Source organism: Mauremys reevesii, linkage group 1, assembly GCF_016161935.1.
Source record: "Mauremys reevesii isolate NIE-2019 linkage group 1, ASM1616193v1, whole genome shotgun sequence".
Lineage (NCBI taxonomy): Eukaryota > Metazoa > Chordata > Testudines > Geoemydidae > Mauremys > Mauremys reevesii.
In genome coordinates, this window is record NC_052623.1 from 116,430,732 (window position 1) to 116,442,813 (window position 12,082).

The 12,082-nt window shown below is 43.0% G+C and overlaps 1 protein-coding gene and 1 long non-coding RNA gene across 10 annotated transcripts in view; one reads left to right on the top strand and one right to left on the bottom strand.

Moving 5' to 3' along the window:
* Positions 1–5,782, bottom strand: part of GCC2 (GRIP and coiled-coil domain containing 2) — a 42,596-nt gene extending 36,814 nt beyond the window's left edge. For 3 of the 7 annotated variants that reach the window (XM_039532597.1, XM_039532593.1, XM_039532569.1), the window contains exons 1-5: positions 5,652–5,782; positions 3,919–4,117; positions 2,303–2,365; positions 1,485–1,569; positions 584–648 (exon numbers count right to left, since the gene is read on the bottom strand). In XM_039532597.1, the coding sequence (XP_039388531.1) occupies positions 584–648; positions 1,485–1,569; positions 2,303–2,365; positions 3,919–4,029 (324 nt within the window). In that variant the 5' untranslated portion in view covers positions 4,030–4,117; positions 5,652–5,782. Of the gene's footprint in view, positions 1–583; positions 649–1,484; positions 1,570–2,302; positions 2,366–3,918; positions 4,118–4,931; positions 5,226–5,651 lie in introns of those variants that run through there. The other 4 variants (XM_039532612.1, XM_039532584.1, XM_039532577.1 and 1 more) reach the window with 4 other exon arrangements.
* Positions 5,703–12,082, top strand: part of LOC120402200 — a 67,736-nt gene continuing 61,356 nt past the window's right edge. For 2 of the 3 annotated variants that reach the window (XR_005597064.1, XR_005597059.1), the window contains exon 1: positions 5,725–5,809. This is a non-coding gene — a long non-coding RNA (uncharacterized LOC120402200). Of the gene's footprint in view, positions 5,810–12,082 lie in introns of all 3 variants that reach the window. The other variant, XR_005597063.1, reaches the window with a different exon arrangement.

Below are 12,082 nucleotides of genomic sequence, written 5' to 3' on the forward strand. Positions count from 1 at the left end.
GCGGTGTGTAAATAATTGTTTTAACCCTTAAACTAATATTTAAACAATCTGAATCTTGTTTCAGTAGTTTACAGGTTCTTACGCTAACTTTTCATCTGAGTAGCTACATAAGTTACTACACTTTCAGCAAGATAGATGCTTTCACTACTAAACTCAAAGTGCCAGTTCAAATCTAAAAATAGTTGAAAAGTGTATTTATTGTGATAAATTCACAAAATAAAAAGCACTTTTTAACTGTTGGACTGAGTAAAACTGCTGCCCCATTTCTTTATAGTGGCAGTGCAAATGTTCATCATGAGCTGAACTACTCTCCTATAGAAGAAGAAACTTAAGAAAAGAAGTTAACATTTTACTAGTAATATGTCATAAAACTGACACAAAAATTAAATATTTCCATATATGAAGTAAGACTCACAAGACACTTGGTGGAGAATGATAAATAAAGTGTCTTAAGTGCATGAGAAGGACTGGCCCCAGATAGTCTGAGTAAAATAGTTTGCTATTCAGTAAACACAACCAGTGGAAAGATTTCCAGGGGTCATTTATTATGTATAGTACTTCAAAAAAAATTATATAGTCCCACCTGAATAATATCATCAGCTTCTCCAGTAGCTGGTTTTGATTTGAGTTCAATCTCTTTTTCCAATTCTAAAACAAAAAAATATATATAAAAAAATTCACCATAAGGTTGTTTCACATTTCAAAGAGCAGCTTCTCACTTAGAAGAGAATCAGTCACTTTATGAGATCATAAATATAATTAATGTATTACAATAGTATAGTAATGACATCAGATTTTAAAAATTTCAAAACACCAACTCAGTGTAAGTTAAGAATGTCCTGGCATATTAGTATTCAAAAGTCATAGTCATCAAAATGTACATTAGGTTGAAACTTGGTATATAAAAATGTGGTATTTGCCTTAAATAGATGGGTTAAAAGTTGTGACGCACTACATCAGTGAAAGGAAAAAGCAAAACATTTAGTTCTATCTCCACGTGTGACAGTGTACGAGACCCTCTGAGGCCCCCTGCTGGAGGCCTTGTGGCCCTGTCACACCCCGCCCCAGAAAAGGGCAGTGGAAAAAGTCATCCAAGCTGTCTAGAGTGGCTGTGGGGGACATAGCCTATCAAATTGGCTGCTCCCTGCAGCCCCTATCAGGACCCAGCAGAGTAGTATAAGAAGAGCTGCAGGGCCAGCATGAGATCAACTCCTTGCTGGAACTGGAGGAGTGTGGATAGCTGAGGGAATGACAGGACCTCAGCCAGAGCAGAGCTGGCAGAAATGGTGGTGGGGGAAGAGGAAGGAGCTCTGGGCTGGCTGTTGGGACTCCATCAGGACAAGGCCCTGAGATAAGGGTGAAGAAGGTGCAGGGCTCTAGGGAAGTGGCCCAGGGTGGTCCCTTCCCCCCACACCCACTTTTTTTTTTTTTAAGTAATACAAAAATCTTGGAACAGCCAAATAAATCCCTTTTCTGTGTGGTACCTGTGCATCTTGACTTCACTTTCTGCATAAGCATCATTTGCTTCTTCGCAAATTTGATGAGATCTTCCTTGGACAGCGTATCCAGCTGTAAAATGTGATAGGGAAAACATGTTTTGTAATCTATGCCTGATGACTATAACACTGAAAACAAGGAATATTAAATGTCTGACTTTCAAGATATTAAAATTTAGGGAATGAAACACGGCTTATCATATGACTGTAAACACAATTTAAATGTATAGTGCCATATAAGTGACCCACTAATTCTACATTAACTTTTACAAGTTACTCCACAGGGCCTAAGTAGGCAATATCAATGTGAAAGTAAGACCCAGTTGTGAAGGGTTAGCATTCAGAGATGGATTAAAATCTTCAAACAAGTAAAAAAAAATATAAGGTCTGCCAAATTGAAAAAGCTAAGGAGTCATTTGAGAATAATGTAAATTGCTGAATGTTTTTAACAAGCCATGCTGTCTTAACATCATTGTACAAGTGGGAAGTAAATTTAAATGAAGGAATCTATACACTAAAGAAATGAAAAGTCCATTGTTTGAACTGGATGCTGCTAAGTGTTTTCTAAAGGGTTAGTACATTTACTTCCAGTAATAACTGCCAATAGCATTAACAAGATTTTTTTTCAGCATTCTCCAAAGTTTAACAGGGCTCTCTAGGTTTAACAACCACAATTTAATTTTGGCAAACAGAGGAGTCAATGTTTACCTTTTAAAATTCATCTCTCTTGACTATTCCCCCAGCAGCAGCTAGTGTAGCAGGTTGTAAATCTGTCCAAATCAGTTACATTTGTAAAGAAAGTTTACCTTCGATTTACCGCTTCCTGGTGTGGCATAGGAAGCCACCATATCTTGTCCAGCATCTTGCACCTGAAAAACAAAACAAAGCACAGCATGTCAGAACTGAACTCTTCATTAGACTACTAAGAGAACTGGTTAAGAGCCTGTTGTACCCTTACAGTAGTTAACAGCTCTAGTAGAACTTGGAACTCAAGAAAATTAAGATTTAAAAAGAAAAAAATGGAAGAAATGAGTTCAGACATCCATCACAGATAGCTGGATCAGGATAGATGCATCACAGCATGATGTCGTGAGCCAATATATTCTTAGAAATCTGCCTTTTAGATATGGAATTTCTATCCAAAGAGCGGGTATACAAAGGCTGGGCAAAATCTACTTATTTTGTTTACAACTGGTCCGGAAAGTATGGCTTGATAAGCTAGCAAAAGACCTGCCTTGAAGATGTGGACAAATGAAAATGCTAGTGGAAGAGCAGCATTTAAATGAACAGTGATTTTATGGTAGGATCTCCCAAACTACATTCAAAGAGGTTTACATCATCATCTTGATCTGGGTTTGGAAGGTGATTTAATGTTCATGTATATTTGGGAAAATAGAATAATAGTAATGTAGGGCTGGAAGGAATCTTAAAAAGTTATCAAGTCCAGCCCCTGGGGATAAGTAGACCTAGACCACCCCTGACAGGTATTTGTGCAACCTGTTCTTTAAAACCTCCAATGAAGGGGGATTCCACAACCTCCCTTGGAAGCCTATTCCAGAACTTAACTAACCTTATCGTTAGAAATTTTTTGCCCAGTATCTAACCTAAATCTCCCTTGCTGCAGATTAAGCCCATTACTACTTCTCCTATTGTCAGTAGAGACAGATCAATTAATCACTGTCCTCTTTATAACAGCCCTTAACATATTTGAAGACTTATCTGTCTTCTCTTCCCAGTTTTTCAGCCTCTCCTCATAGGTCAAATTTTCTAAACCTTTAATCACTTTTGTTGCTCTCCTCTGGACTCTCTCCAATTTGTCTATCTTTTCTAAAGTGTTTTGACCAGAACTGGACACGGTACTCCAGCTGAGACCTCCACCATTGTTGAGTAGAGCAGGACAATTACCTCCCATGTCTTACATGAAACACTCTGTTAATGTACACCAGAATAATATTAACCTTTTTTTGCAACTGCATCACACTGTTTACTCATGTTCAATGTGTGGTCCACTATGATGCCCCAACCCTTTTCAACAGTATCATCTAGCCAGTTATTCCCCCATTTTGTAGCTGTGCATTTGATTTTTCCATCCTAAGTGACTTTGCAGTTGCCTTCACTGAATTTCCTCTTGTTCATTTCACACCAATTCTCCAGTTTAAGGTCATTTTGAATTCTATACCTGTCTTACAAAGTTCTTGCAATCCCTCCCAGCTTGGTATTATTAACAAATTTTAGAAGCATACTCACCACTCCATTACCCAAGTCATTAATAAAAATATTTAACTGAACCACCCCCAGGACTGACCCCCACTAGATGTGCCCGCCCAGTTTGACAGCAAACATTGAAAACCACTTTTCAAGAACAGTCTCTCACTTTATAGTAATTTCATCTAAATCACATTTCTCTAAGTGGAGGACCTACACTTTCCTTCATCTTTCTCTTGCGCCTAATGTATTTAAAGAACCGCTTCTTAATGCCTTTTATGTCCCTTGCTAGGCGTAACTCATTTTGTGCCTTAGCCTTTCCGTACATGCTTGTGCTCTTCTGTACTCTTCTTAGCAGTTTGTCTGTTTCCACTTTTTGTTGGATTCCTTTTTGATTTTCAGGTCATTGGAGAGCTCTGAACATGAAGAGACACTGCAAGTATAAGCTCAAAGTTCAAGCAAGGGCATATGAAAAAGGGATTGGGACTCCACACACAGACCTTACAGCCACTCTGAACAGACAGGATAAGAGATAGCGTAAGCTGTGTAGCAACACAAGACTTCTGCCATGCTGCAGGTAGTATTTCCATACTATACAAATTGTATGCCTGATTCACCATTCTTTTCACACTATCAGACTAGATGAATTTACTTTCATGTTTATTTTACATGAGTAAAATTTTGATAGTCTATTTTAATAATTTGAAATTAAATCAGCTTCTGGTTAGGTAGCTACAATGCAAACAGATTACACAGAAGTACCAATCCTAAAGTTTTGTAGAAAATATACCAATTCTAGACATCTTTAAACCAATTATACCAAACTATGCCATGTTCTGAGATGTGATCACATAACTTAACAGTTATGTAACAGGAAAGTCCAGGGATCACACTGGATTTTTCAGTTTATTCCACACAGCAAATACAAATGACTCGAAACTTCCTTTGGAAGCATCTTTGTTTCTCTTTGTAACTGCAAAAAAGTTGCATGAAATATACATGCCCCAGTGCTTGTGTGTGACAGAAATTACTTGCCACTTGCTATTATATTTATGCAGTCACTGGTTATTTCATTTGACCTGCAGAACTGAGGAAATCTATTCATTTAGCATACTTCTAAAATATTGGCAAGGTCCCACAGAGCTCTTGAGTGCTCTTATTAGACTTTATAAAACTTCTAAGTCAGTATTGATCTAGTCACCCCCAACTGTGGTCAGGATGGAATTTTACCTCCCACGGTGACACTGACTAACCCAGCAGGTGCATAACAGTGTTTTCACTTCCCTCTGAAGCGTGAGATTGGCTCTGCTCCCACAAGGAAGATACCAGACTGGAAAAGTGCATGTGGGCTGGTTTACTGGGGCAATCACCATCACCCTGCTGTTACCATAAAACAGTCACAAGCAGTGTGAAGTGCGAGGATGTAGACAGCTCTCCTGCCCACCCAGAAACACCGCTGATGGGCAGTTTTCCAGTGACCCCTCTCTGCTAGCGGTGGCTTCCCAAGGCTCCAGGCAGAAATGAGGCTGGACTCTCGTTTTATAAACAGACTAATGTAAAGCCGGGGGTGACACTGAGGCTACCGGGTTCACGTGCAGCGCTGCCCTGCAGCCGCTCACAGCAGCCGGGGGCGGGGCGGACACAGTGGGGGGGGGTCCCCCGGGACGGAGGCCGGGGGAGGGGTTGCACAGGGGGGGGAGGGGTCACCCGCGCTCTCCTCCGCCCGCCTGGGAGGAGGGGGGGCGGCGGCGCGCGGAGAGGGGGCCCGGCGGCGCGCGCCCAAGGTCACACCCAGCGAGATGCTGCCGCGGCCCCGGTCCCGCCGCGTGCGGGGAGGGGGCGCCCGCCAGTGACGGGTTAATTCCCCCCCCCGGCCCCGCTCAGGGAGAGCAGCGGCCGCCGGCCCCTCCCCAGCGCATCAGCCCGGCGGCCCTTCCTCCCTCCCGGTACCTCCATGGCGGGGCCACTCCCGGCGCGGCGGTCGGGGGGGTTTCAGTGCCGCCGCATCCTGCTCCCCGCTTCCGCCTTCGTCACACCCGCGCGCCTCCTACGTCAGCAACACGTCAGGCCAGAGGTCGCAGTTTCGGGCCCTCCCGGCTGTTTCTATGGTAACCAGAAACCAGGGGGGTGGTTAGCCCGGGCCCGCCCATTTCCTGAACCCAGGCCCCACCCCCACGGGGCTGCGGCCGGGACGTGCCCGGCCCCGCCCACAAGCCCTGGGGCAGCGGCGGCTCCGGGGGGCGCAGTTCGTCCCGTGACTCCGCATCGCCCATGGAGCCCCCGCGCACCGCGTCTGAGCGCTGCGGAGCTCGCGGGGCGAACCCCAGGCGGGTTAGCGGGGCTCGCTTCCCCCTTGGGCAAGGGGGGGATAGTCGCGCACAGGGGCTCCACCTGCGGGACCCTAGAGCCTGGGCTGAAGCCTGAGCGTCTACACAGCAATCAAACAGCCCCAGCTCCGCGAGCCCGCTGGCGGGGCCAGCCGGGGGCTGTTCAGTGCGGTGTAGACAGACCCCCTACGTGTATAACTCAAGCTTTGTGCCTGCCAGTGATTGTCTGTGGTCACCTGTGGATCCAGGCAGTGGTTTATAGCGTTAGGATCCCTGAAACTGGGTTAGTCACTCTGACAGGCAGGGTGGGGCAGCAGATAAGATTTATGGTTTGTCATATTAGTGACCAGGTTCTGGGCCTGGAGTGACCTGGCATGAGTTCTGTACTAATTTATTTAAATAATGGGGGAGGGAGTGTTTAGCAGTGATTCCCTGTTTTCTAAGTTGGGGGTCATGATTGTAGTCAATAATAAGAGTGCTGAATTGCCTGAGAATTTAAACAGCCTGTAGCAAGAGGTGAGACTTGAACTCTGGGACTCCTTTTTCCAAGGACAAGGAACTTTCTCCTGAGATTTATGGCCAAATGATAATTGAGGGGGTTTGCTTTGGCGTTTTCGCTAGGACTAAAAATTTATTAAATGGTTTAGAGGAAAACATTGTAAATGTAGAACTGATATTCTAGGAATCAGCACATGATGAACAATAATGTTGCCCAGGGTCAGATCTCACAGTGTTTTAGATTTCTTGCAAATGGAGTAACGGGAAAAGTGAGACAATCCAGTGAAAAAGTTACCACAAGGGGTGATAGTTGAACTCTTACTCTTTCTGTATTAATTCATCTTTCATCATCATTACAAAAAATTCAAAATATTCTGTTTTGTTATTGCCATTTTCTAAGTGATTTTTTGTTTGTTTGTTTTTTTTACAAAATAAAGGTTTAAAACTGCACTCTGTAACATAACCTTAACCAGTGCACCATAATACACTACCCTCAACCCAAAGTGGATCTCCTAATTATGTCAAAGATGGTACAAAGATGGTAGACTCTGCCCTTTAGCATGGGCATAGTTTAGGGGGCCAGGAAGGGCATTGCCCCCCCAAACTGCAAGCCTTGGACAGGTGTGGAATTTGCCCTCCACTCACAGCCTCATTGGCCTGACTGGACCTGCCCCCTGGCAGACAGAAGTCAAATTTTGCCTATGCCTTTATGTAATAACCAAATATTTAATGCCAGATTTTCTGATATGTTAAAGCCGTTTTGTGCTGCTCTGGCAGTGAAAGCAGCCATAAAAGAGGTTTGAACAATTGCTTCAGAATTTCCTTATTTTAGGGAAACATAATGGTGATATAGAGCCACTTAAATAAATCCTGAGCTATATATTCACCGCATAAGGAACATGGCAGAGGAAAAAGGTGTATGGCCCAGTCTCCTTTACACTTCAGTGATCCCCAGCTACCAGACTGGCTCAGTGGGGACAAGGGCAGCTGGAATAAAACACAGAACCATGGAGGTTTGGGGCAACATAAGTATAGAATCATAGAATATTAGGGTTGGAAGGGACCTCAGGAGGTCATCTAGTCCAATCCCCTGCTCAAAGCAGGACCAATTCCCAACTAAATCATCCCAGCCAGGGCTTTGTCAAGCCTGACCTTAAAAACCTCTAAGGAAGGAGATTCCACCATCTCTCTAGGTAACCCATTCCAGTGCTTCACCACCCTACTAGTGAAAAAGTTGTTCCTAACATCCAACCTAAACCTTCCCCACTGCAACTTGAGACCATTACTTGTTGTTCTGTCATCTGGTATCACTGAGAACAGTCTAGATCCATCTTCTTTGGAACTCCCTTTCAGGTAGTTGAAAGCAGCTATCAAATCCCCCCTCATTCTTCTCTTCTGCAGACTAAACAATCCTAGTTCCCTCAGCCTCTCCTCATAAGTCATGTGCTCCAGCCCCCTAATCATTTTTGTTGCCCTCCGCTGGACTCTTTCCAATTTTTCCACATCCTGCTTGTAGTGTGGGGCCCAAAACTGGACACAGTACTCCAAATGAGGCCTCACCAATGTCGAATAGAGTGGAATGATCATGTCCCTCGATCTGCTGGCTATGCCCCTACTTATACAGCCCAAAATGCTGTTAGCCTTCTTGGCAACAAGGGCACACTGTCGACTCATACCCAGCTTCTCGTCCACTATAACCCCTAGGTCCTTTTCTGCAGAACTGCCGCCTAGTCATTCGGTCCCTAGTCTGTAGCAGTGCATGAGATTCTTCCGTCCTAAGTGCAGGACTCTGCACTTGTCCTTGTTGAGCCTCATCAGGTTTCTTTTGGCCCAATCCTTTAATTTGTCTAGGTCCCTCTGTATCCTATCCCTACCCTCCAGCATATCTACCACTCCTCCCAGTTTAGTGTCATCTGCAAACTTGCTGAGAGTGGAGTCCACACCATCCTCCAGATCATTAATGAAGATATTGAACAAAACTGGCCCCAGGACTGACCCTTGAGGCACTCCGCTTGATACTGGCTGCCAGCTAGACATGGAGCCATTGGTCACTACCGGTTGAGCCCGACGATCTAGTCACCTTTCTATCCACCTTATAGTCCATTCATCCAACCCATACTTCTTTAACTTGCCAGCATTAGGACACATTAGGGTGTCCTAATTATCATATCTGCCCCTAGCTCCACCATAGAGCTTGTTTACCCTTAAAACTGCAGTAGCTATAGCACTTCAGTAAAGGGGAGAGCTTTTTCTGTTGTCATAGATAGTCCATCTACCCGAGAGGCGGTAGCTAGGTCCACATCGACCTAGCACTGACTACATTGTGGGTTTGGTTGGTTTAACTGAGTTTCTTAGGGTGTAGATTTTTCACATGCCTGAGTGATGAAGTTATACCAACCAAATTTCCTAGTGTAGATCAGGCTTTACAGGGAGAATGAGGATAGCAAGAATTACATGCTCAGCACTTTGGAAAACCAGGTGGGTACCAAAATATGAATTTAGGATCCTATTTTTGAATATCTCAAATGAGGCACAGAAAGAATAAGTGATTTGTTGGAAGTTGTACAGATTTTCAGTATCAGAACCAGTGGAGGGTGGACATTGTGGCTCTCAATCCTGTGCTTCAGTTAAGGGACATCCTTTCACTCCCAGGGAAGACCCACCACATACTTTTAAAATGTGTGTGTTTTTATTCCAGCTCTGTCTGCACTTTCAACATGATGATAGTGCTTGATATGTTTGACATTTCACTATAAATAGTTAATTTTTGATGAGAAATTGTTTGGGAGAAACATTTTAGTGATATTCTATTTACAATTCACAGGATTAAAACTGAATATCAGTGAATTAATTAAAGGAGAATGGCTATTAATGAAAAAATGTTATGTTAGTCAAAACATTCTGCTGTCTTCAGGGAGCAATAATTTGCATTTTTCCAACTCTGCCTATTGTCACTGATATTTTTAAAATTTAAATAGCAAGCACTGAAAGAAGATAGAATTGTTATTCATGCAAAGCACAAAAGTTGATTTTCATAACTTTTTATTTCAGTGCATTCACTATATATAGATTCAAACCCCCTTAATTTCTTCTGAGTTGAGTCCTTTAATGTAAGCACTTATTTTAGTTCAGTCAAATTTTGCTTCAATGTAATAGTTGAAATAATTTTCCATTGCATAGTGGAAAATGCCTTCTAGTAAATAGGGAGAAAAGATCATGGTGACCCCTACAGAAATATACAAGATTCCTAAAACATAAAGTAAGTGTAATTTTAAAGTAAATACTGTACTTATCAAAGACAGGAAATGAGTAATAGAATATTCTTTCATCAAAGCCAACTCTGTGTCATGAATAATATAAAGAGACAAATTCTGTGCAATGAAACCCCATTTGTACTCAGAGGGCAGAATTTGACAGATAATATCACATGCTGGTTTTGATCTGTACTAAGAATACCTCTGTTAGGTTTTTTTCTTGTCTTGTTCTTGCAATATAATATATTGTATCTAATCTTGCAAATATGTATGATGTGCTCATTTAAGCTACTCACATGGTTACAGTTATTTGAGTGGGACTCCTTGTGTGCTTAAAGTTAAGCACATCCATAAGTGTTTGAAGATCAGGCCTTTAGTATGAAAGGAGACTCAAAGAGCTTGGCTTGTTTAGCCTAACCACACAAAGACTGAAGGGAAGATATGATTGCTCTCTATAAATATACCAGAGGGATGAATACCAGGGAGGGAGAGGAATTATGTAAGTTAAGTGCTAATGTTGACACAAGAACAAATAGATATAAACTGGCCAACAAGTTTAGTCTTGAAATTAGATGAAGGTTTCTAACCACCAGAGGAGTGAAGTTCTGGAGGAGCCTTCCAAGAGGAGCAGTGGGGGCAAAATACTTAACTGGTTTCAAGTTTGAGCTTGATACGTTTTTGAAGGGGATGGTCTGATGAGATCGCCTACAATGGCATGTAGCTGATCTGTGATTGCTAACAGGAAATATCCCCAACAGCCCACGATGGGAAACTAGATGGCAAGGGCTCTGAGTTACTACAGAGAATTCTTCTGCAAGTGTCTGGCTGGTTGGACTTGGCAAACTGATCACCATATTTGGGGTCATGAAGGAATTTCTCCCCGGGTCAGACTGGCAGAGACCCTGGGCTTTTTTTGCCTTCCTCTGCAATGTGAGGCATGGGTCACTTTCAGGTTTAAACTAGTGTAAATGGTGGAGTCTCTGTAACTTGAAGTCTTTAAACCATGATTTGAGGACTTCAGTAACTCACCCAGAGGTTAGGGGTCCATTACAGGAGTTGGTGGGTGAGGTTCTGAGGCCTGCAACGTGCAGGAGGTCAGACTAGATCATCACGATGGTTCCTTCTGGTCTTAAAGTCTATGAGTATGTATTATTCAGCATATGTGGCAGAGACATAGGATATGTCTACACTGTAGTTAAAAACCCATAGCTGGCCCATGGCAGCTAACTGGGCTCGCGGGACTCAGGTGAAGGGCTGTTTAATTGCAATGTAGATGTTTAGATGAGGGCTGGAGTCGGGCTGTAGCACTCTGAGTTGGGAGTGTTGAAAGATTTTCCTAAATTATTGTTATATATGTGCCTGTGTGGGTCACTTGTATCACTGGAGAGTCCTGGCCCTGTCCTTTGACAGTGCTTACAGCTCTGTGAGGGGAAAGCCAAGGGGAAGGCAACTGCAAGTGGGTGTAGCCTGCTTATTGCCCAGGGCATTTGTCATGGAGCAAGACTTATTACATTTTTCAGTCTCTCTTGGGTTCCTGGAGACACCTAACAGATCATGAGGTGGGGATACATTCTTTAAATGTAAATAATTGATAGCCTCTGGTAACACCCAACACAGCATAGAAGAAGAAAACAATAGACAGACTGTAGTTCAGCAGTGATTCTGCTTGCTAGATCTTTGTCAACCTCTATTGGCCCAAAAGAGAAACTGCACCAACAAGCATTTCTTGTACTTTTTCTGTTAACTGTTAGCCAAGACAAAGGGTCTTTGCAGTGGTGCAGCTGCTTAGCTGTAGTGCTTTAGCAAAGACATTACCTATGCTGATGGGAGACAGGCGTCTCCCATCAGCATAGGTACTCCATCTCCCCAAGAAGTGGTAGTTATGTCGACAGGAGAAGCCTTCACCCCTGGGCGACATAGTTACACCGACATAAGTTCATAGTGTAGATCATGTCCAAGAGGCGTTAGGTAGGTCAATGGGATAATTCTCCTGTCAACACGTGGGGTTAGGTAAGTTTAAATGTATTGTTCAGGGATGTGGATTATTCACACACCTGAGTGATGTAGTCATACCGACCTAGTTTCCTAGTATAGACCAGGCCTTAGCTAATATCTTCCTCCAAGTATCCCAGTATGTCTTATCTTCCCGCTCTGTGGTTTGAAATTTAAGCTCTGTATGGCAAGGGCTATTTATGAGGTGAATTGTCAAGCATAATGTTAGCGCTTAAATGACAAAATAGGATTGACAACAGCAACAACTTATTTAGGTTTTTACTTAGAATTAAGTCAGCTATAAATTGTG